This window comes from Polypterus senegalus, chromosome 15 (assembly GCF_016835505.1).
Source record: "Polypterus senegalus isolate Bchr_013 chromosome 15, ASM1683550v1, whole genome shotgun sequence".
NCBI lineage: Eukaryota > Metazoa > Chordata > Cladistia > Polypteriformes > Polypteridae > Polypterus > Polypterus senegalus.
The window spans coordinates 74,791,606-74,814,896 of NC_053168.1; the positions used below are offsets into that span (position 1 = coordinate 74,791,606).

At 39.0% G+C, this 23,291-nt stretch overlaps 1 protein-coding gene across 8 annotated transcripts in view; it reads left to right on the forward strand.

Moving 5' to 3' along the window:
- LOC120515645 (ankyrin repeat and IBR domain-containing protein 1-like) overlaps positions 1 to 23,291 on the forward strand; it is a 445,503-nt gene that overhangs the window by 393,803 nt on the left and 28,409 nt on the right. For 6 of the 8 annotated variants that reach the window (XM_039736854.1, XM_039736853.1, XM_039736852.1 and 3 more), the window contains 6 exons: positions 1,388 to 1,518; positions 6,167 to 6,301; positions 10,494 to 10,580; positions 10,673 to 10,739; positions 11,002 to 11,147; positions 21,662 to 21,840. In XM_039736854.1, coding sequence (XP_039592788.1) covers positions 1,388 to 1,518; positions 6,167 to 6,301; positions 10,494 to 10,580; positions 10,673 to 10,739; positions 11,002 to 11,147; positions 21,662 to 21,840 — 745 coding nt within the window. The remainder of the gene's footprint in view (positions 1 to 1,387; positions 1,519 to 6,166; positions 6,302 to 10,493; positions 10,581 to 10,672; positions 10,740 to 11,001; positions 11,148 to 21,661; positions 21,841 to 23,291) is intronic. The other 2 variants (XM_039736855.1, XM_039736857.1) reach the window with 1 other exon arrangement.

A 23,291-nucleotide genomic window follows, 5' to 3' on the forward strand; every position in this document is an offset into this window, starting at 1 on the left:
TTGGCTCATTGTCCATCTGTACTGTGAAGTGTCGTCCTATCAATTTTGAAGCATTTGGCTGAATCTGAGCAGAAAGTACAGCCATATACACTTCAGAATTCATCCTGCTATTTCTGCCAGCAGTCATAACATCAACAAACACTAGTGACTGGCACTCCTCTTCTCCATACACTTCTCTTCCCAAAAGTCTGGTATATATTGACCTTAGTTTCCTTTGTCCAAAGAAAATGGTTCCAGAACTGAACAGGATTTTAAAAAATGTTTTCTGTCAAAGTGTAATCTGCCCTATATGCTTGAGGTTTACCAATGGTTTGTACTTTATGGTAAACCCTCTATCTTCACTTTCTTTAACTTTTCTCTTAATTGTAGACTTTGGCAATGATAGGTCTATTTCCAGGAGAGTGTTCTTGGTTTGGTTAAATGTTGTGAAGGAGCTCTTCTTCACCAAGAAAAGAATTCTGTGATCATCCGTCTGTGTTGCTTCTGTTTAAGAATGTACCATATGGTTGATTTGACCACTCCTCATGTTTCTGCTATCTCTCTAAAGGGAGCTCACAGTGACAGCTTCCAAATACAAATTCCACACTTGGAATCAATTCCAGACCCTTTACCTGCTTGATAGTTAATGAAATAATGAGGGATTTGTTCACGCATGGCTACGGAATAGCTTCTCAGTCAAATGTCCATATACTTTTGAGCCCCTGCAAATGGGGGTCTATGCAGAAAAATGTCCATCTTCGTAAACAGGTCAATTTTGGTAAACCCTTTAAATTATAGGTGAAAGTCTATACTTCAAGCACATCTTGATTGCTTTGTTTCAAATCGATTGTGGTGGTGTACAGAGCCAAAAGTATGAAAATTTTGTCACTCTCCAAATACTTGTGGACCTGAATGTGTAAGTGCACCCTCTTTCAGTTCTGTAGTTTAACGTATCAAGGCATAACTAACAATCATTTAATCCTCAACAAGCTAGTTTTACTTTTTTATTATTTATTCAGAAAGAAAAATAAGCTAACCAGGGAGAAGATGCAGCTCCATACAAATTTTTGGACACCCCTGGCCAAAATACAAATTTTGTTAACAGTTGAAGTAAAAAAAATAGTAACTACAACTTCAGTTTCAAACAAAGTAAAGAATGACATCTTATGAAAATGTTAAAGGAAAGTTACAGTTTATTTGATGATTTAAAAAATGTGTAAAAAGGGGTGAATGTGGCATTTGCACAGATTTGTACACCCTTTCACTTGTGAGGGATCAGAACTCATTGAGTCATTAGTCTGGTCTTGTTTAGCTCTCGTCAACAGTTATCCTTAACAGGTGTCCGCTTCTCTCATTGGTCAATTCAAATGTGTTTCCTTTTCTTACTTCCCATCTGCTCCCTAATTAGTGGTTGGAGTCAGCGAGGCATATGAAGATGCTGCCAACTGCTTGTGGTTACTTACAAACTCCAAGCCATGCGCCAACTGCAAGTCTCCAATCCAGAAGAATGAGGGTTGCAATCATATGCAGTGTGCCAAGGTGAGACTGTTGGTGTGAATGGTGTTTGCTCACACACTTTGTCCAGCAGGGGGTGTCGAGGAGCCCAAACGACAGACTTAATTTAACTGTGCAAGGTGCTGGTAGTTGTGGCAAGTATAATGACAGACTTAACACCATGCTTTACTAAAATCTTATAATAAAGAAAATTGTTTTGAATCATCGTAATGAAAGATTATTTTTATCTGCTTAGGTTTTGTTTATAATGGCATATTTTTAGACACTGCTATTTATTTATTTATGTAGTTATGTCTTATAGTTTCCACGAATACAAAAAAATTGGTGTTCTGATATTGGCAAGGACGACTTTGTGTGGGGAAACTTTTTCCTGCTAGACATGTCTGAGGTTACAGGGTCTTGTGTTGTGTTATAGTGTCTAGGCAATTGCAGCTGAACATAAAACAGCATACAGGCACTGTAAGAACATACTATGTGCAACTGGTCTTAGTTAGCATGTGCTTTATATGTGCTTCAGTAACCCAGCTATTGATAGAAACCTGACTTCTAAATCACTTTCTAAACCCTTATTCTGATTAGAGAAATGGGGTTATTGGCCTCTGAGAAACCTGATTAACAGAGGTGGATTAATCTGTTTATGTGGCCATGTAAACCCTTAACTGGGTTACTGTTAAGGGTTTTGTAGTCTGTGCATGTCAGTTGCACTCTGTCAGCTTGCACATGTTTTTGCTTTGCGCACGCTTTCAGCTGCCACAGGTAGAAGCGTCCACAAAATCAATTTCCAGACGGAAATGCTTGGGCAATCACATTATACCTTCTCCTGGCTGAAATAATCCATTTCAATATTTCAGAAATTGCTAGCTCAGCAACACAATCTAGAGAACAGTACGATAACACGACAAAAGTAACATGTATTAAATAGTTTGATTACTTTTTAAAGTAGTAAGTAACCTAACACAATACCTGCATTGTTGTTATTATTCCAGCAGCACTGGGTGTAAGGTAAAAAGCACACGTAGCACGTCCTTTTTAAGGCTCAATCCCACAGCCAATCAGAAAAGAGTTTTCTGCACACAATCTGTTAATAGAGACCTATAAATAAAGTGTCAGGTTGACTAAACATATGTATAAAACACATGAAAATCACCACAGACTTGTTTTCTAAATCACAGTGGACATCTTATTCTTTTTTGCGCACATTAATGACGGTGGAGCATTTTGCCAACTCCAGAAGATTACTTGCACATGTAAACACAGATTATTAAGAAACGAGGTTTCTGCCTTAATCAGGTTATTCACTTTACCTCGATTATGTGCGTGAATATGAACACACTTGAGTGTGGAAACTAAAAATACAAGGAAGAAGAAATCAAGAAGTGGATGAATGGAGATGAATTTGAAGAGCATTAGATGAGAAGGCATGGTAAAAGCTGTCTGTGAAAAATAAAGAAGACTACAAACCAGAAGTAGTATAGCAAAGAGTCTAGAAAGTAAAAAAAAAACGTAGGCGCTTTCTTTTTTATTTTGAAGGTGGGTCTGAGGCAGAGGGCACTTTCAGGCTCCTGCATGGATTCTGCATCATTTATTTTTGGGAAAGGAGGCAGGCATGGCATTCTATAAAGAAATACAAGCAATTTTTCTTTGTATGGCTCTTCCTCACATGCCCATTATATTACAGTTGTAATGAAGAAGTTGCCTTAATGTAGCTGCATCTCTTTTGATCAGAAACAATGGGTAGACTGAGTTCCTCAAATGTACTACAAAAGTGGCAAAAAAAAGCATTTTTAAAATATTTTTACAGGTATACAATATTAATTAACATTCAAATAAATAAAATATATAGATCAAATATTATTCTAAAATGCAAAAAATAAAATTATACTAATTACCACTTAAGTAAGCATCCACCATGGCAAATTAATTATGTACAATTCCACCTCTGTATACCCTTTGTAATGTTTTCCTTTACTGGAAATGTTTCATAGTGAATTCGGTCAGATCTTCCAAGGATTTGCAATACTCTGTAAGAATAAATTGAGATAAACCACAATGTGGTGCTTCTGTTACTTGTTTGGCTTACATGGCAGACCAGCCCTGCCCAAAATAACTCCAACAAACTTTGATGTCAAAGTGATTTGTCAGCAAACAGATGTTTGGCTCTGCCAGACTACAGTCAGGGTCATCCATCCATTTCTCCATAATCAGAGAGCCACAGCCTATTGCACAGAATGGACCAAGTAAGCCCTAGAGGTTGAGGCACACAAGTTCCTGCAGCACACGGCACATGGAGGCAAATTCAATAATGGAACAAGCCCTTGACCGAATGCCAGTCTGTAACAGGCATAACACTGACTCGTAAAGGACTAGTTTAAAGTTCTGATTACCCAAATACACATGACTGGTGGTCTTAACCATACAGGCTAGAGTGTACGGCAGAAGAAGTGCAAATTCAACACACACATTGGTCATGCTTGCACTTCAACCCAGCTTCCTGGATTTGTGAATTAGCTGTGCTAATTACTCCATCATGGTGATGTACCAAACTCAGGGCCATATTTTTTAAATAAAGAAAGGTTGAAACAAAAGTTAGTTCTTTTATCAGTGCCCATCATACAGGCAATACCAGTAGAAACTCATAGGTTCTTTCACAAAGACAACTGAGGGCCCTCCTTTCCTTCAGCCAATGTTCATATGACCATCAGGAGAAGGACACTGGCCAAAACTTCCACGGCTAACTATCAAAAACAAAAGTATATTGCATGACACACATTTGCCAAAATACAGCAATATTTTTAGTTTTCATGTTCTCCATTATGACTAAAAAATGTAGTAGTGTCTTATATACCAACTGTGCCAGTCAAAAAGTAAAGTGTGATGGCGGTAGTTTCATGGCGCGAGGATACATTTCTGCAACAGAGCCCTTGACAGAATTAACATCACTAAAGAAACCATAAACTCTGTTTTATGTCAGAGGATTCTTCTTCACATCATATTACACCAGTGGTGAGGTTCAGCAATAAGAACCCTGAGTTACCCATCTGGTGAGCAGATTGCATAGAAAATAAATGACTCATGACGTTCTTAAAAGCATTAAAGCTTTTTATGGATTGCTTCAATTAATACTGTTAATAATTCTGTCATTGGTGAGAAAGTCCATGTGTTGTCAACACCTCTATGACACTTCATGTCATGGAGTTGTTTTTTAAAATGGAAAGTGCAGTGAAATGCAGTGCTACCGTGCAAATAGAGGCAGAGCAGACAAAGACAAGCTGAGATGGTGCTACTGGCTGGGAGACTGGCTTATAAAGTGGCACGTGCAATTGAGATCACTGTGGTCGTTCCTTGTTAGTTGCACCACGAGGTAATTGAGTCAACATCTGCATCACCTAGGATAGGAGGAGGTCAATTTTTGGAGATCAGTTTAGACGTCTGTAGTGAAATCAGTTGGAGAGGCAGTATGCAGTTTCCTAATTGAGATGACATCGTCAAACCTGCAAAGGGATCGTGGAGGCAGGGAAGACGACAGAACCAGATTGTGTTCTGCGGGTACCGATTTGGAGGGGGCAGAGTGGGCTTCCTGTGGAAGTTGTAGCAAAGAAGCAAGTATGGCCAAGTTCAAGGTGATAGGCGTCAGGACTGCTGAGTCGGAGCAGTGGAGACGAGTGACGTTGCCAGGAAATGAGCTGTGGTTGGCATGGCCATGGAAAACAAGGCAATGTCGGAGGGAGTAAGCGGGACAAGCAAGGCATCACCTGTGTATTTTCATCCAGAATGCAATGAATTTAAATGAGATGGTCACTGTTTATGACCTTAGTGCGGGATAAACTTCTTTGGATGTTGAAGTCAAAGGGGACATATTTTATAGATATTGCCAAAAGGATTTTAAACAAGCTTTAACTTTTTAATACATTCTTTTAAATGCACTGTTTTTATGTATTTATTAAATATTTATTTACTGCACTTTAGACACTTTTGCTTGAAATAAACATACACTTTGCACTTTTTCAACAATTTGAATCTTGTTGTTGTCTCTCACTCACCATTGACCCATCCTTGACTACAAACTACTAGGGAGTCAGGAGGGTCGTTTGGTTTCGGGTATGCATACCAGACAGTTACAAGATCTGGGACAGTGATTCCAGATGTTCCATGTATGATTTGAATAGTAGGTGACACATTCTTGGAAGTGGGATTGAATATTTAAAGTTAGAACACTGGAACAATTTTGCCAAGAACACATAATTCAGCTCAACAAGCTTGCCAGTTCTATTCACCTAATTTCTTATACATATTATCAAGCTAGTTATTTATTCTGTGTGTCTATGATTCATTGTGTGTAGAAATAGTGTCTAATATTTGTGCAGAATTTTAACTTGAGTTTAACTTGAGTATGTCTACATATACATACAGTGTGCAATATTTACTGTGTATACTTTGCATATACTCACTTTTCCACATCAGTATTACTGCAGTCCAAGTGACAGTCTGAACAATGCAAGGTCCATCTGTGTGCAGGACACATAGTACACTCACACTTCATGAGTCAATGTCCAGTCCTAACCTCATGCCATGAACAGTGGGGGTTAACAAGACTTCATGGTGGAAGGCTAAAACTGACTACTGCTGCTCTTTCTCTTGTCAATGGTCTAATACTTTACTGTGTACAATCTAGTGCAAGTACGACTTCTGTTGGATCTGCCTGGAGGAGTGGAAAAAACACAGTTCATCCACAGGAGGTTACTATCGGTGCACTCGATATGAGGTCATTCAGCAGGTGGAGGAGCAGTCCAAGGAGATGACAGTGGAGGTAAGACAAATTTACTCAATGAACCTTATCTATTTATTTAACTTTTTAGTTAGTTACTGCATACCCTGAACAGATTATAGACCAAAAAATGAATACTGGCAAAGCATTCACAGTACTATATTTGAATATCAATCCATTTCTCTACCTGTTTTTTTCTTCCTGTCCTTAAATCAAGGGGAGCTGTTTGTGTTGTCAGTAATAGTGGTAGACACTCTCCTGCATACACTTGGACAATTTATAATCTCATCTTATCTTTGAAGTTTAACAGACTTATGGATATTTCCATTTTGTTTCAGACAGGATACACATTTCAATTCAGTTTGATAATTTAGTTTTTTATTTATTACTGTCATTATTTATTTTTATATAGTGTAGTACTTTTCTCATCTGTTGAGTGATGTTCACATTTAGAAATATATCACAGGTGAAATAAGCAATAAACATTAAACAAAAATAGAACATTCCACACAGAAAAGCACTAAACAGCATTCAGAATGAGGGGTGTTTCACGGCCTGGCCACCACACACGGCTGCCCCGTTTGTTCTCGGTGGGCAGACGCTGCAAGCAGCATACTGTAGTGGAGGTGACTGTGTGGTGGGCTGGTGCTGAACCGCTATTCGCTGCCCCCATTCATTCTCAATAGCAAGCCTGCTTGTACTGTTACGCACATAGCAGGAAGTTGTCTCTTGTCAGTACATCAGACGTGTTGACGACGAGTGCCTTCCTGCTGTGATAGCGTGTATAGTGCTGTGCAGAAGAGCTCATCTTAACCTTTTGTCTTCACCCTCCAAGAATGTGTCTGAAACAAATCTGATGTAAGTGCTGGTGATACAGTAAAGAAGAGAAAAACCATCACCATTTAAAATAAAGTGGAAATAATAAAAATGTCAGAGAGAGGTGAAACTCCATCATTCATTGGCCGATCACTTGGTTACAGTCAGTCAGCAATAGCATTTATTAAAATAATGTACCTGTTCCGACTTACATACAAATTCAACTTAAGTACAAATCTACAGTCCCTATCTCATATGTAACCTGGGGACTGCCTGTACTTAATCTGTATTTTTTTTAAATTTATATATTATTTTTTAAATATGTCTGTCAAAACTGATGCAAAACCTGCAGATGATACTAAATTAGGAGGAATGGCAGACATTGAGGAGGCAGCAAAAGCAATTCAGAAAGACTTGGGACAAGCTTCAGAACTGGGTGATCATTTGGAAAATGCCGTATAGCACGTTGACTGCTAAGTACACGTTAACTTGTGGCAGTGATCTATTGATGGATGCTACCTACAAGTTATTTCCTAAACTGTTTTGAGGGCTGTAACACCAAATACGAACAGATATAAATAAAGGATAGTGGGTGTCTGGAATTAGAGCAAAAATTAGCATGGTGTGACAGAACAGAATATTTCACTTTCAGTTAGGTTTTCCTGTTAGCCATATTTTGGTTAATTTCAGTATTCACATAAATAATTTATATATGCAGAATAGCAACTATCTGAATATCCATCAATGCTTAGCATCTCACCCCTACCAAGTTCAAATTGAAACTGCGATATTCGGTTGCAACAAATCATGCAAGATCTATCTTGTAATCAGATTAGATTTTCATTTGAGGAAATACATTTTAAGTGTGCATTTTGCTCAAGATCAAAATGCATTTAATTAGTGTATTATAATAACACTTTGTTTTTACATTGACATCAGGAACAAGTGTAAATATTTTTACTGTGGCAGTGAGCATGTTAATGTAGAAAAGTGCAAAGTGCTACATATGAGCAAAGGGAAATTCAGTTCTAAATGTAAGACAGAACACACTGTCATACAGGAAATAATCTCTGAAAGGGTTTAGGGGTTATGGTGAAACATCATTTTCATCATCTAAGCAATGCATGGAAGTACATGAGAAAATGTTAGGTTATGTCGCAAAAATGAATATAGATCGAGGGGAGTTAAGACTATATAACACACTAGTGATTCCACATTTGGAGTATCGTGTGCAGTTCTAGTCACCATGGTACAAAAAAGACAAACCAGCACTTGAAGCTGTGCAGAGGAGACCAACCAGGTGCAACCGGGACTTAAGGACATGTCCTACTCTGACAGACTCATATAATTAAACATGTTTAGTCTTGAGCAGAGAAGACTGTGTGGAGACCTAATCCAGGTCTTCAAAACCCTCAAAGGCATTGATAAAGCAGATCCAGCAGAATTCTTTCAACTTAAAGGTAAATCGTGTACTCAAGGACACCAGTGGAAATTAGGATAAAATGTATTTAAGACTGAAGCCAGGAAGCACTTCTTTATACACAGAGTTGTGGGACTCTGGTACAAACTACCAAGACATGCAGTTGAAGCAGAAATGCTGAAAACTTTTAAGATACATCTGGAAGAGGAATTGGGACAGTTTAGGAATTAGCTAAATAAGCTTCATGGACTGAATGGTTTCCTCTCGTTTGTCAAATTTCATTTTTTCTACGTTAACAATACACTTACAATAAAAGACATTAAATAAATAATCATTTGCCTTGGTGTGGCTCTTCTCAAAACATTAATTGTGGTGTTACAAGTTGGGCTGTCTACTGTTGCAACCCTCCCAAGGACCCATTCCTTCACTCCAGAAGGGTCCTTCTCAAGTGTTCGCTCACCCATTCTTTAAAGCATAAAAGGAGATCCATTAATGCAGAGAATATTTTATACATCAATAGGCTATTTGAAAATTAAGTCATGAAGCATTGTTCCACTTGCAAAAAAAATTAATGATGCTTAAAATAAATCATAAAAACACCGTAATGTACATTTTTGTTAAGCATTACTATGAAAACATGTAGGCTAATGGTATTAAATAGTTTTTGGTGATATATTTTTCTTTATTCATAACAGCAATATGAAAAGGCAAAATATGTTTTTACATAGTTAATGGAACATCCTAGTCAAGGAAGTGAAGTGCTATAATCTGGACTGTAAAATGTCACACCCACAGCCTCAACGCCCTAATCCCTTCCCACCCTGGTGTATTAATCTATTTAAACAATTAAGATACAGTAAAGATATACAAATCTTAAAGGGTGTTTAGTTTCTCTATTAAAATCTTTATTGGTGTTTTCTACTCAATTAAAAGTGTCTTTCAGGTATTAGTCCTTGCAAAGGAGGTTAATTTCAAGTGAACTTGATTATAAAATAGATGTCCGAGCATATGAGGATTAGGCTTTCTGGGGAATTTAACTGAAAAATTGCCCAGAACAGAAACATTTTTACAGTGACTTTGCCCAACAAAAATAATAATTTCTAGAAAGGATTGGGAGAAAATGTAGAGGAGTTTGATAAAAATACATTTTCCAGGAGTACAGGGAGTGCTTCATTAATAGCCTCCACATCTTGCATTTTGCATCTTCCACTGCTCAAGGCAGACATGTTTAATTACACAAGTCAGAGCTAATGGAACTGCTTGTTCCAAAAGGAGGACACTTGGGGTCAGAGCTGAAATATGTGCATAGAAGTCTGAGTTTGTCCTTCAAGAAGTGTGACTGGGGAGAACTTAATACTGAAAGGTTTTCTAGCATTAAGGTGTGGCCTGGGTAGCCACTGAAGTTTTCTAAAATATATAGGGAGTAGTGAGGGTTTGTTGAACAAAACTGGACACTCATTGTTGTGCAAGATCATAATCGCAGATTCAGGGGTACTTAAATCTTTGTCTTTGGATTCATGAAATAATAAGGAGACAAGCTCTCTGTCCTTAAGGAGAAAACTATTAAAGACACCAAAAGAGGACGAAGAGGGAGTGAAGAATTAAGTTGATCCCCAAGGTGACACTAATGCAGTTTGTTTATAGTATATATCATCTTACACATGCTCCACTTTCACAGGACCTTAATTGCTGTAAAACACTGGGGATACTGGTAGGTAGTTCAGATGAAAAATCATCCATCCATCAATTTTGTAAACCCACGTATCCAGATCTGAGTCATGGGGAAGGGGACAAAATAATCTTATCTCCTCTTCACAGACTGCTTTTCATGGTGAGGGCCTCAGCGACAAAAAATAATAGTAATAATGCTCAGAGCCTGACTCACAAGCCCAAAAGAGGATCTTAACAAATAAGAATGGGATAGAAACGGAATATTCCTCCCAACACTGTATGACTAAACACTTGTGTGTTTATCTTCTGTGAATCTCTCTGTTGCAGGCCGAGAAGAAGCACAAGACCTTTCAGGAGCTGGACCGATTTATGCACTACTACACTAGATATAAAAACCACGAGCACAGCTACCAGGTGAGAGGTGTTGGCTGAAATCTTTGAATGCTCATCCTTTTTAAAAACAAGCCAACCTTCTTATACCAGTTTGCTTCTTTATCTTCATGTAGCTGGAACAGCGACTGCTAAAAACAGCCAAAGAAAAGATGGAACAGTTAAGCAGAGCTCTCAGCAGAGGTAAGAAGCGTTATTTAGCACATTATGCTTCACTAAAGCAGTCAAAACCTTTGCCAGAAGTACACAGTGTAATGTACTGTGATTTCATCTTAAGCAGAGTTAATTACTGAGCAGAACACATTTATTTTCTACCATAAATAGAATAAAAGAAGAGAAAGCTGTAACAATTCCATGTGCCGTATTCATTAGACACAATCGAGTCACCAGGCTGACATTTATAAGGCTTGTAAGTTGATTGTGTTTTTTCTGTTTTGGCTTGTAGCAGAAGGGGGCCCACCTGATACCACCTTCATTGAAGACGCTGTACACGAGCTCTTGAAAACCCGCCGTATCCTTAAGTGTTCTTATCCATATGGTTTTTTTTTGGAACCCAAAAGCACAAAGAAGGAGATTTTTGAACTAATGCAGGTGAGCCACACACTAGAATGCTGGTATATTGCCAGGACTGCATTTATTTGTGCGCTTGGGAGAAACTGGGAATGCTGCAGTCATGTTCTGTTGCAACAAAGCATGTTGTCTTTTGATAAAGAATTTCTTTTTTTCTAAACATGTAAACACATACTCTGCTGCTAAATCTGGTAATTAGCTGAGTGCAACTATGTGTCCACGTTCATACAATTGAAGACCCTGTCACATTACATGACTTTTCCAGTGATTTTCAGTCTTAGACTTAATTTACATAACCTAGCAAGTTGGAAGAAGGTGCAGTGCAATCCTGTGACCTACCAGTCACGTTGTCTGACATACCCAGCAATTCACTCCAATGACTGTGCAACTCGCCCCAACAAAATCATACAGGTTAAGTCCCTGGGACAGGACAGGCTCTGTGTATGCAAGAATTGAAAACCAGTGAGAGCTCATTACGAAATACAAGGCACATAATGCAGCTATGAGGAATAAGGAGCATCACAAACAAAATAGAGGCTCATCGGTGTTTTACATACCATGAAAGAATGAGAAAAAGAGATAAAAAAATGGTGAGACTACAATTTAACTCTGTGTATTTGGAAAGCATTCGTACAGCCCCAGCTTTGTCAGGTAGCACTTTACTGGCTATCAGAAAAAGAGACAAGCCCATGATACTTTGGAAATGTGAAACCTCGCTGAAAACTCTGCATAGAGTCATGTAATTTGTCAAGTCCTGTGATATAATCTGGAATGCTCAGGTAACAAGATCAGCAACTCCCATCGTCAAGTTTGATATCTCCGCATACTGAAGTCGAGTGATGTATCACCAGGTTTAAGGAAATGTAAGCCCAGTTTAGGTTTTCCACACTGAGTGTTGCAATGTTGTCTACAACTACTGAGCTCATTTCAGGAGAGTGACAATATGCTCTTAGGCAATAGGTGGTGTCCATTGTGAAAATCAGTTCAAACAAGTGGAAATAAGTTGTTTACCACACAATTTCTGTGTCTACTACAGATATTCTCAAGAAGCGTAACTTTAAAGTAATTCTTTAAATAAAAATGTATGGGAAAAAAATCCATAAATCCACTTTTCCTTCCCATGTAGACCCAAGTGACCAAAGATAATCTGCACATCAAAAGATGGAGCCAGTCGGACACGGGTTTAGCACAAGCTACAACTAGTATATACAGGAGGAATTAAAAGGCACCAATCACACTTGTTTTCTTTAGCTTAAACTAAGCTGTCATCTGGTGCCCAACGAATGTAGCGTCAGAATGTAAACTTGCTAGTGTCTTAGAGCAAACTTCAAACATTTTGTGATATCAATACATACCAGGAACATCCCAGCATTCTGGGAGTGTTCAAACTATCTTCCTTATTATAAGCTGATATTAGGAGATATAGGTGCACTTTTTATTAGTTCATCCAACAGTTGTTACATTTTTGTTTATTAATTAGTTTTGTAACAATGAGTCAGTGGTAAAATAAGTCAAAAGTAATAGTGATAACACTGCAATTACATTTATTAGTAGACCACATCAAATATGTGTTTTTTAATAGCACTTTACATTGGAGATAAAAATGGAGCACAAATAGGCTTGTGGTGGATTTCATATGTAGCAGATTGCAATTGTAAAAATGGCATCAATTGGTGTGTGTTAGTGGGGGAGGGTCTGTGGCTAATTATTGTTCAATTTCCTTAAACAAAATTTAAACAAATATACCAAAAGAGCAGTATCCAATAATTAGCAATTTAAAAATATCTTGCTAACCCTAACCCTAAGCCTAACCCTAGTACAAAATGACCAATACTAGAATGAAATCAGTATCAATAATACCCTATGAAACAAGAAAAGGAACTGACATAAGTTCTGCATCTAGCTATTAATATTGGTTAAAACCTAATAATTCGTTGAAATTATATAAATAAGTAAGAACATGGAAAGGATCCGATTTATTTTATAATGTCTATGTTAATTAGTGTTCTGTGATTTTAATTCTTATTTTGTCTTTTTTCTCTTTCTTCATCATGTAAAGCACTTTGAGCTACATTATTTGTATGAAAATATGCTGCAATAAATAAATGTTGTTGCTATAATGGAAATCGTACATGTAGAGCAAGAAGATCGGGGACTTGATGTGATTGTTTGTGTATATCTGGGACTGAATGATCAAGGGCTGGGTGCCAGAGATCAGGGTCTTACTTCCCCACCTCCCAATACCGCTGTCCATTTTGAAACCTATACTGTGTTTACATTATTCCAGTGTTATACATTAGTTCAAACACCGTTTGGTTATCTGGTTGATAATGTCAGTTCAGTCTTATATGTGCTTACATCACTGATTTCCCCTTCTTTTCATTTCCAGAGAAGTAAACTTTTTTGTACTCTGTTAGTTAACTTAGCTTAAGCAGCAGGATATGGGTGCTGCGGTGTGAGCTGTTTGCACAGGCACACTCTGCCCCGCGTTTCACTCACTTGCACTGGGCATCCAGGTGTCTGTTAGACGAGAAAAAGAGAAGACTACACAAAATATACAACTTATATAACCACTGTTGAGGTGAAACTGAAACCGCAAACTAATTCCTAATTGAAGTTGCCCAGAAAGTTTCTCTGTTTTAATACATACGAGTTTGCAAATTTGGCAATACTTTGCAATGGGAGATTTTGAAAATTTAAACCGTTTAGTGCAATCTAATCTGCTTGAGAAATCTGAACGAAAATTAAATTGTCTCAACAAATTTCTTTGCAAAATAAGCATGATTTTTTTCATTCAGACAGACGTACATGGTTTTTCACAATATGGGCTTTCCACAAAATATGCAAACGCACCTAAAAATGACTCCTGATTAATGCATGAATTGTTGTTTTATCGTAATAACAGATCGCATGTGACATACATCTAACACGAAAGGTGCCACCAAACCACTGAGGTACTTTTTAATGGGGGATAGGAACAAACATCAAAACCAGTGATACAACTGTTTCTCTGTAGTCTCTTACCTGACTTACTGTCTGTGTTGTAGCCTGCATATTCAATCCTAGAGACCGCTAATGGCAGTCTGCTCACTGACTGCGATTGTTTTTTTCCTTTAACTCCTTTTCTGTAACTCAGTTTACCACCAACTGATGACTTCACAAAGGTATCCTTTTGAGCCCTTAAGTTGTTGCAGCTAGACAGGTAATGATGAATCTTAATTTCTCAGCTAGCTAGTAATCCATTCACGCAGAGACACTGAGGTTAAGCTTTTATTTAAAAATCCTATTTATTTGCATTAAAAGCAATACAAAGAATTATACAACCTGAGTGGGTCCATGTACATTAGTCCTCATTCAGTCCCAGATAACATTTCCTAGATAGCCCAGTTCTCTAGTTATAGATTATGTATCCTCAATTGATAAAAATAATTTTTTGCTAGAGAGTGAGTTTCTTTTTCAAGCATCATTCAAATAAACAGTAATAGATAGCAAGTTCCATTTAAGTGTCCATATTTTCAACTGAGTTGAATGCTCCATTTTTGCAAAAAGGACCAATTAAAGTGACCCGTGAGAACTATTTTTGAAAGACGTCTAGTAAAGGGCGTCCATTCTCCTTCCTGCTGCCTTTCCCAAATTAAGCTGCACACTCAATTTGCTTTCCGCTACCAAAGTAGTCCGTTTTTTTCAATGAGCCCAAGGTCAATTCCAAAAAAAGCTGCTTTTCTAACTAACCCAAATACTCTGAATCCTTCTTTGCCTTTTAGCTTTCCCAGAATACATGCAATTCTGTTGAGAATGACAAGACTTTCAAGCTCAGACCATTTACTGTAAATCTGTCAGTTGAAAAGGTTAATGCATCTCTCCCATACATTTGTGGATGGGGTAATGAGATTTAAACAAAACTAAAAGAACGCAAACCTTTTAAACGATAACCACTATTTGTTATAATTAAAAAAGAAGCATCAAGTTTAATGCAAAAATGTATATTTAAGGTGGTTAGGATATTAAAAAAAGTTATCCAAAACACAAATAGAGAAAGTACGCACATACTGTAATACTGTAATAAACCGCTCTAAGCAAGGTGGTGATTGCAGAAAAATCTCTTTTAAGAAATACCCTTTGAAAAATGAGCAAACCCACTGGGACTGCATATAGATGGGTACTATTTAATGTGCTGTCATGTTTCAAATGCAGAAAAAATGTTATAGTTTGTAAGGCAGCAAACAAAGACTAGCTTTATATATTTTTTTTTTTGCTTTGCTTTAATACTCTTAATTTTAACAAGATGTTTTCCAGGATAAAAAAGTGGTATTCCTTTTGTCTGTGACTCCTATAATGGAATATGTAGCTGCAGAAAATAGATCTGTCTTCTTTATGCGTGACAATTGTAGAACTGCTACTTCTCTGGGCTGTCTTTCAGTGGACTGCCAACTGCTGTCTGCAAGAGTCACATCAGACTTGTGAACACGTGCACTTGCTTAGCTTCTTTGGTGTGATGAGACGAGGATGATAAAGCACCTGACGTCTTCTTTTTATTTTCTGCTTATGAATTCTTAGTATCTGTTTATTCTTAAAGAAATCATATTAATTGCTGCCATGTTTTCTTATAAATATTCAGTATCAAGTAATCAATCACTGTGTGTCAGTTGCAGTGTACCTGAAATAGTACCATGCTAGCTAAAACCAAATTACGCAGTATCGGTACTAAGAGGAGACAGTCTTCAAGTCTAAGTTCTGTTGCAGTGATCAGTGGAACAAGACCAACACCAAGTTTAACTAATACACAGCTAGTCTTGTTTTGGCCTTGTGTTTCTCCCTGGTTTGTTTAGCTAGCCTTCTAATTGTCCAGTGACGACTGCACACTGGCAATTAACGTCTTGCCTTCTTTCAATTAACAGCTTGCGGCTATATATTCCTCTCAATTTTAAAGGAAAGAGCACAGGAAAAAAGAACATTATCAAGTACACTTAATAAAAATAATTGTAATCATTAAACTACAGTAGATCAAAATGAGTTACGTTGACATCATTATAAATGTTATTCACTTTGAGCACCTGAAAAAGCCATGAAATCTATGGAGAATATGTTAAAGGTATTATCATGATGAAAGATAAAAATGAATACAATCACATCTGAAGCGCAACTCATGGGTGAATCTACCATCAGGGTGACCTGGGTGCATGTCCTGGCATTAGCAAGAAAAATGTAATACAGGTATGGTGCCCAAATCACAGCCTCCACCTTCACATGCATATAAGTCACCCAAGCAAAAAGATATTCTGTTATCTTTTTTAGGGTAAATATGTAAGTGCTATTGATTAATTCTGCCATATTATTAGGAGAGCCTATAGCAATAATAAGATGACATTTATTTATATTTTGCATGTTACTGCATTAAACATTAAGCAGTATTATTCAACTTTAGCTGCAACAGGATTTTAAGATGCTGATATCACCCACACCAAAATAATCCCCGCTTTAACTCCAGACTGGAAGGTCAGAGTCACTTCAGATTTTATCTGCTGCCAACGCCTGACCTGCAAATTATGCCCTAGAAATTTCACTTCTACCTAAAAATAGCTGTGTTGCAGCTACAGAAATGAAATTTTTAATGTCTCACTCTCTCTTAATAGCATCAGCAGTTTTCTGCTTCAGTGGTACCTTGTGTTCTCCCACTGAACACACATATGAAGTTTCCTGTACATTATATTGCCATCCCTCAATCTAATGTGTTACCACTGGCTGAAAACTCCAAGGAAGACCACCCTCCCACTTGTTTTATTACTATATGCGATGTTCATTGATTGTAAATATATGCGTGTGATAGCTGGGGCCTGCAAGGTCTTAATCTGGTAATGCATAACATAGATAATACAGAACAGTTGACATTTGTCATTCATTATGTGCCCAGTTTTTTCTAATAACCAAATTAATCCAAAAGTCACCAAAGCATATAAAAACAATTTCCATTAAGAATATCTCATAATAACACAAACTCCACAGTAAAGCACAGGCTCTATTTAATACATAGTGTAAGAGATCTCATATCAAATCTGGACAATACCTCCATGGCAGTCTGAAGGAATACAATAAATGCCACATAGTGAGAACATTGAAGAGGCTGTTGAATGCACAACTGATTACATCAACTTCTGTATGGACATTATAGTTCCAGTAAGAACAGTACGCTGCTATGCTAAAAACAAGCCATGGGTTACAAGTGACATCAAGGGCCTTTTGAACCAGAAGAAAAGGGCTTTTAAAGGTGGTGATCAGCATGAGCTGAAGTGCGTGCAGAAGGAACTCCGAGTCCAGCTCAGGGCGGCGAAAGAGCAGTACAGGAGAAAGCTGGAGCAGAAGTTGCAGAACAACAGCATGAAGGAAGTGTGGGATGGGATGAAGATTATCACTGGCTGCAGCTCGAAGTGGGGTGCCGCCATCGAGACAAACATGGAGAGAGCAAACCAAATGAACAAATTCTTTAATAGGTTTGATCACCCTAACCCACTCTCACCTCGGAGTACTGCATCCTCCAACCATCCTTCTGCTGATACCAGCATAGGTGAGACATCCCCACCCACAATTACAGCAGCCCATGTGAGCAGAGAGCTGAAAAGACTTCGTGCCAGCAAAGCAGCGGGTCCAGATGGTGTATCGCCACGACTGCTGAAGGCCTGTGCATTGGAACTGGGGAGTCCTCTACAGCGCATCTTCAACCTGAGCCTGGAACAGGGAGAGTCACCAGGCTTTGGAAAACATCTTGTATCACCCCTGTCCCAAAGGTATCACGTCCTAGTGAGCTGAATGACTTCCGGCCTGTTGCTCTGACATCACATCTGATGAAGACCATGGAGCGGCTGCTGCTTCACCACCTGAGGCCACAGGTCTGCCACGCCCTCGACCCTCTGCAGTTCGCATACCAGGAGAAGGTGGGAGCGGAGGATGCCATCATCTATATGCTACACAATCCCTCTCCCACCTGGACAGAGGCAGTGGTGCTGTAAGAATTATGTTTTGGACTTCTCTAGCGCCTTCAACACCATCCAACCTCTGCTCCTTAGAGACAAGCTGACTGAGATGGGAGTAGACTCACACCTGGTGGCATGGATTGTGGACTATCTTACAGACAGACCTCAATATATGCATCTTGGGAACTGCAGGTCTGACATTGTGTTCAGCAATACAGGGCGCCGAGGGGACTGTACTTTCTCCGGTCCTGTTCAATCTATATACATCAGACTTCCAATATGACTCGGAGTCCTGCCACGTGCAAAAGTTCGCTGATGACACTGCTATTGTGGGCTGCATCAGGAGTGGGCAGGAGGAGAGTACAGGAAGCTAATCAAAGACTTTGTTAAATGGTGCGACTCAAACCACTTACATCTTAACACCAGCAAAACCAAGGAGCTGGTGGTGGATTTTAGAAGGCCCAGGCCCCTCATGGACCCTGTGATCATCAGAGGTGACTGTGTGCAGAGGGTGCAGACCTATAAATATCTGGGAGTGCAGCTGGATGACAAATTGGACTGGACTGCCAATACTGATGCTCTATGTAAGAAAGGTCAGAGCAGACTATACTTTCTGAGAAGGTTGGCATCCTTCAACATCTGCAGTAAGATGCTGCAGATGTTCTACCAGACGGTTGTGGCGAGTGCCCTCTTCTACGCGGTGGTGTGCTGGGGAGGCAGCATAAAGATGAAATAAGCCTCACGTCTGAGCAAACTTGTTAAGAAGGCAGGCTCTATTGTAGGAGTAAAGTTGGACAGTTTAACATCTGTGGCAGAGCGACGGGCATTAAGCAAACTCCTGTCAATCATGAAGAATCCACTGCATCCACTTAACAGGATCATCTCCAGACAGAGGAGCAGCTTCAGTGACAGACTTTTGTCACTGTCCTGCTCCACTGACAGACTGAGGAGATCGTTCCTCCCCCACACTATGCGACTCTTCAATTCCACCCGGGGGAGTAAATGCTAACATTACTCAGTTATTGTCTGCTTTTTTTATTTTTATTTTTTCATTTTATTACTATTTAATTTAATATTGTTTCTTTGTATCAGTATACTGCTGCTGGATTATGTGAATTTCCCCTTGGGATTAATAAAGTATCTATCTATCTATCTATCTAATCTATCTAATCTATCTAGAGGTACCTGGCAACACTTTTAATGCACACTTTCCAAACTGGCGGCCAAGAAAATTCTAAATTAGGGACACCGACTTAGCATCTTTTGACTGAAGATTGTTATTTAAATATATGTCGATTTGTACTTTTGTATTTCTTTAATTCCACAATAGAAATATTTCCAAGCACTGCTTTTCTTTTTCTGTGTCATTGAGTTAAATAAACTGCTCAAAAAATTAAAGGAACACTTTGAAAACACATCAGATCTCAATGGTGAAAACAAAGATCCTGCTGGATATCTATACTGATATGGACTAGGTAATGTGTAGGAATGAAAGGATGCCACATAGTTTGATGAAAATGAAAATCATCAACCTACAGAGGGTTGAATTCAAAGACACCCCGAAAATCAAAGTGAAAAATGATGCGGCTGGCTAGTCCATTTTTCCAAAATTTCATTGCAGCAAATCCAAATCGTACTTAGTAGTTTGTATGGCCCCCACATGCTTGTATGCATGCCTGACAACAGTTGGGGGGGGTTCAGGGGGTGGGGGCATGCTCTAAAAGAGACGACGGATGGTGTCCTGGGGGATCTCCTCCCGGATCTGGATAAGGGCATCACTGAGCTCCTGGACAATCTGAGGTGCAACCTAGCGGTGTCAGATGGACCTGAAACATAATGTCCCAGAGTTGTTCTATTGGATTTAGGTCAGGTGAGTGTGGGGGCCAGTCAATGGTATCAATTCCTTCATCCTCCAGGAACTGCCTGCATACTCTTGCCACATTTGGCCGGGCAGGAGGAACCCAGGACTAACTGCACCAGCACAGGGTCTGACAATGGGTCCAAGGATTTCATCCTGATACCTAATGGCAGTCAAGGTGCCGTTGTCTAGCCTGTAGAGGTCTGTCCGTCTCTCCATGGATATGCCTCCCCAGACCATCACTGAGCCACCACCAAACCAGTCATGCTGAACGATGTTACAGGCAGCATAACATTCTCCATGGATTCTCCAGACCCTTTCACATATGTCATATGTGCTCAGGGCGAACCTGCTCTCATCTGTGAAAATCATAAGGTGCCAGTGGTGGACCTGCCAATTCTGGCATTCTATGGCAAATGCCAATCGAGCTTCACGGTACCTGGCAGTGAGCACAGGGCCCAATAGAGGACGTCGAGCCCTCAGGCCACCCTTATGAAATCTGTTTTTGATTTGTTTTGAATGTTCAGAGACATTCACACCAGTGGCCTGCAGGAGATCATTTTGCAGGGCTCTGGCAGTGCTCATCCTGTTCCTCCTTGCCCAAAGGAGCAGATACCGGTTCTGCTGATGGGTTAAGGACCTTCTACAGCCCTGTCCAGCTCTCCTAGTGTAACTGCCTGTCTCCTGGAATCTCCTCCATGCCCTTGAGACTGTGCTGGGAGACACAGCAAACCTTCTGGCAATGGCACATATTGATGTGTCATCCTGGAGAAGTTGGACTACCTGTGGAACCTCTGTAGGGTCCAGGTATCGCCTCATGCTACCAGTAGTGATACTGACCGTAGCCATATGCAAAACTAGGGAAAAAACAGTCAGAAAAGATGAGGAGGGAAAAATGTCAGTGGCCTCCACCTGTTAAACCATTCCTGTTTTGGGGGTCTTCTCATTGTTGCCCCTCTAGTGCACCTGTTGCTAATTTCATTAACACCAAAGCAGCTGAAACTGATTAACAACCCCTTCTGCTACTTAACTGACCAGATCAATAGCCCATAAGTTTCATTGACTTGATGCTATACTCTGATTAAAAAGTGTTCCTTTAATTTTTTGAGCAATATATATTTGATTCAGTATCACACTATACTTAAGTCCAAATATAAATATATGTTTTTCATATTTTTTAATGGTATATTTGCATTTTTTATGTCCGTAACAGTTGGAATTCATTTTGTAACATAACCCTCCACCTCCTTGCGAGGTGGTCTTAAGTTAGTATTCAACTTTGTTCCTCCTCTCAAACTCCAAGAAACACACTGCAAGTCCTCAACTCTGAGGCACACTACAATGGCTCTAAGCTCCAAAGTCTTGTGACTGTAAATACGTACTAAAACCAGATGAACACAGGGATCATCCTCAGCTCAGAGCACACTGCTTCTGACCCTACTTGTTTTATGCAGTGCATTTTATGCTGATTAGTGTGCTTAAAGCAACAATTGATTACAAAGATTTAAAACTTTTATGAAGTTACCTATCAATTAACATACATTTTTTATTAATCTTATCAGTGTACATTTTGTTTAATGTGTAGTTCGATGAAGTTAATATTTTGCCAAGCAATGGATAAATACATTTTGACGTAGCTATATTAAATTCTAATTATTCTTGGTCCTTATCAAGGGTTTTTAAATAATATTGTACTCTTTTATTTGCAGACTGACCTTGAAATGGTGACTGAAGATCTTGCGCAAAAAGTTAACCGGCCTTATCTTCGCACCCCTCGCCATAAAATTATCCGAGCGGCATGCCTTGTTCAACAAAAAAGACAGGAGTTCCTGGCTTCAGTGGCCCGTGGTGTTGCTCCCAATGACTCTCCTGAGGCTCCCAGACATAGGTCAGTAGCAGACCCCTTAAGACTGCTGTAACATTTCATTGTGTGCAATCACAAGTACTTCTGCATTTTTTTTTGATTCCACTGAAGATCTGAAAAAAGGTGAGTTAGTCTGAATTATACATTATTGACTACCAGTAAGACCGTCTACATAAATATCAAGTTATAATTCCCATTAACACATTCATGTGCATTTTAGGTGGCAAGCACTGATTACTGAAGCACTACTTTAACATTTGTTTCTGTTCTAATCTAAAAATCCTGAAGAATAAATCAATACCTGGATGAAATGGTCAAATGGAAAACTCCATTTTTTGACTATAACTCGTCAGTTTTAACAGGGCTGAACCACATTTAAAAAATTCTATGAACATGCCGGGAATGTGAGCACCACTGTAGCGTAATGGCTGCTGCTACTTGACTGGGTCTGTACATTCTTCTCATGGCTTCCTGGTGTTTCCTCCCACATGCCCTCAAGATGTGAAAGTTATGTTAATTGGAGACTCCAAAGTGGCCCCATCGCCAGTGTTAGTCTGGGTAAGTGAGCAGGCCCAGTGATAGACTTGTGCTCAGTAAAAGGCCATTTCCTGCCTTGTGCTCAGTGCTGCTGGCATGGGTTATGGCCCTCTTGAATTCGACTTCGCAGATTTGAGAATAGTAGACTTAACTGTATGCCTCTGCACTGGAGGCCCTGATGTCAACATTCAGAATTTGATAAAAGTTACATTTAGCATCTGTAATGTTTTATACTTTTAAGGGCATTTAACGAGAAGCCATATGTAATCACTTATTTGCACATACAGTGGATTCAGAAAGTATACAGACCCCTTCACTTTCTGTACACTTTACTTTAAGGTAAATGTATGTTTAAATGGATGAATTTGCTATTTTTACCCACACTCAATAACTCATAATAGAAAAGTGAAAACATGTTTCCAGAAAGCTTTGCAAATTTATTAAAAATCAAAAACTGAAATCTCTCATTCATATAAGTATTCATGTCCTTTGCTGTGGCACTCAAATTGTGGTCCAGTGAATTCCTCTTTGCTTTAACTGTCTGTGAGATGTATGTAGAACTTGACTGGTCCACCTGTGGTAAGCTGAATTGACTTGACATCATAAAGAAAGGTCCCACAATTCACACTGCATGCCAAGGCAAAAACCAAGCCACGAAATTCAAGGATCATTCTGTAGACCTTCATGATAAAGATGTGATGAGGCATGGATGAGGGTTAGGGTATAAACTGATTTCTAAAACTTTGAGTGTTTCCAGGAGCACACGGCCTCAATAATTCTGAAATGAAAGAAGTTTGGAGCCACCAGGACTGTTCCTAGTATTGGCAATCTGGCCAGACTGAGTAACTAAATAAGAAGGGCCTTCGTCAGGGAGGTGACCAGGAACCAAATGATCACTTTAACAAAGTGTCAGAAGTCTTTTGTTGAGGTGGAAAAAC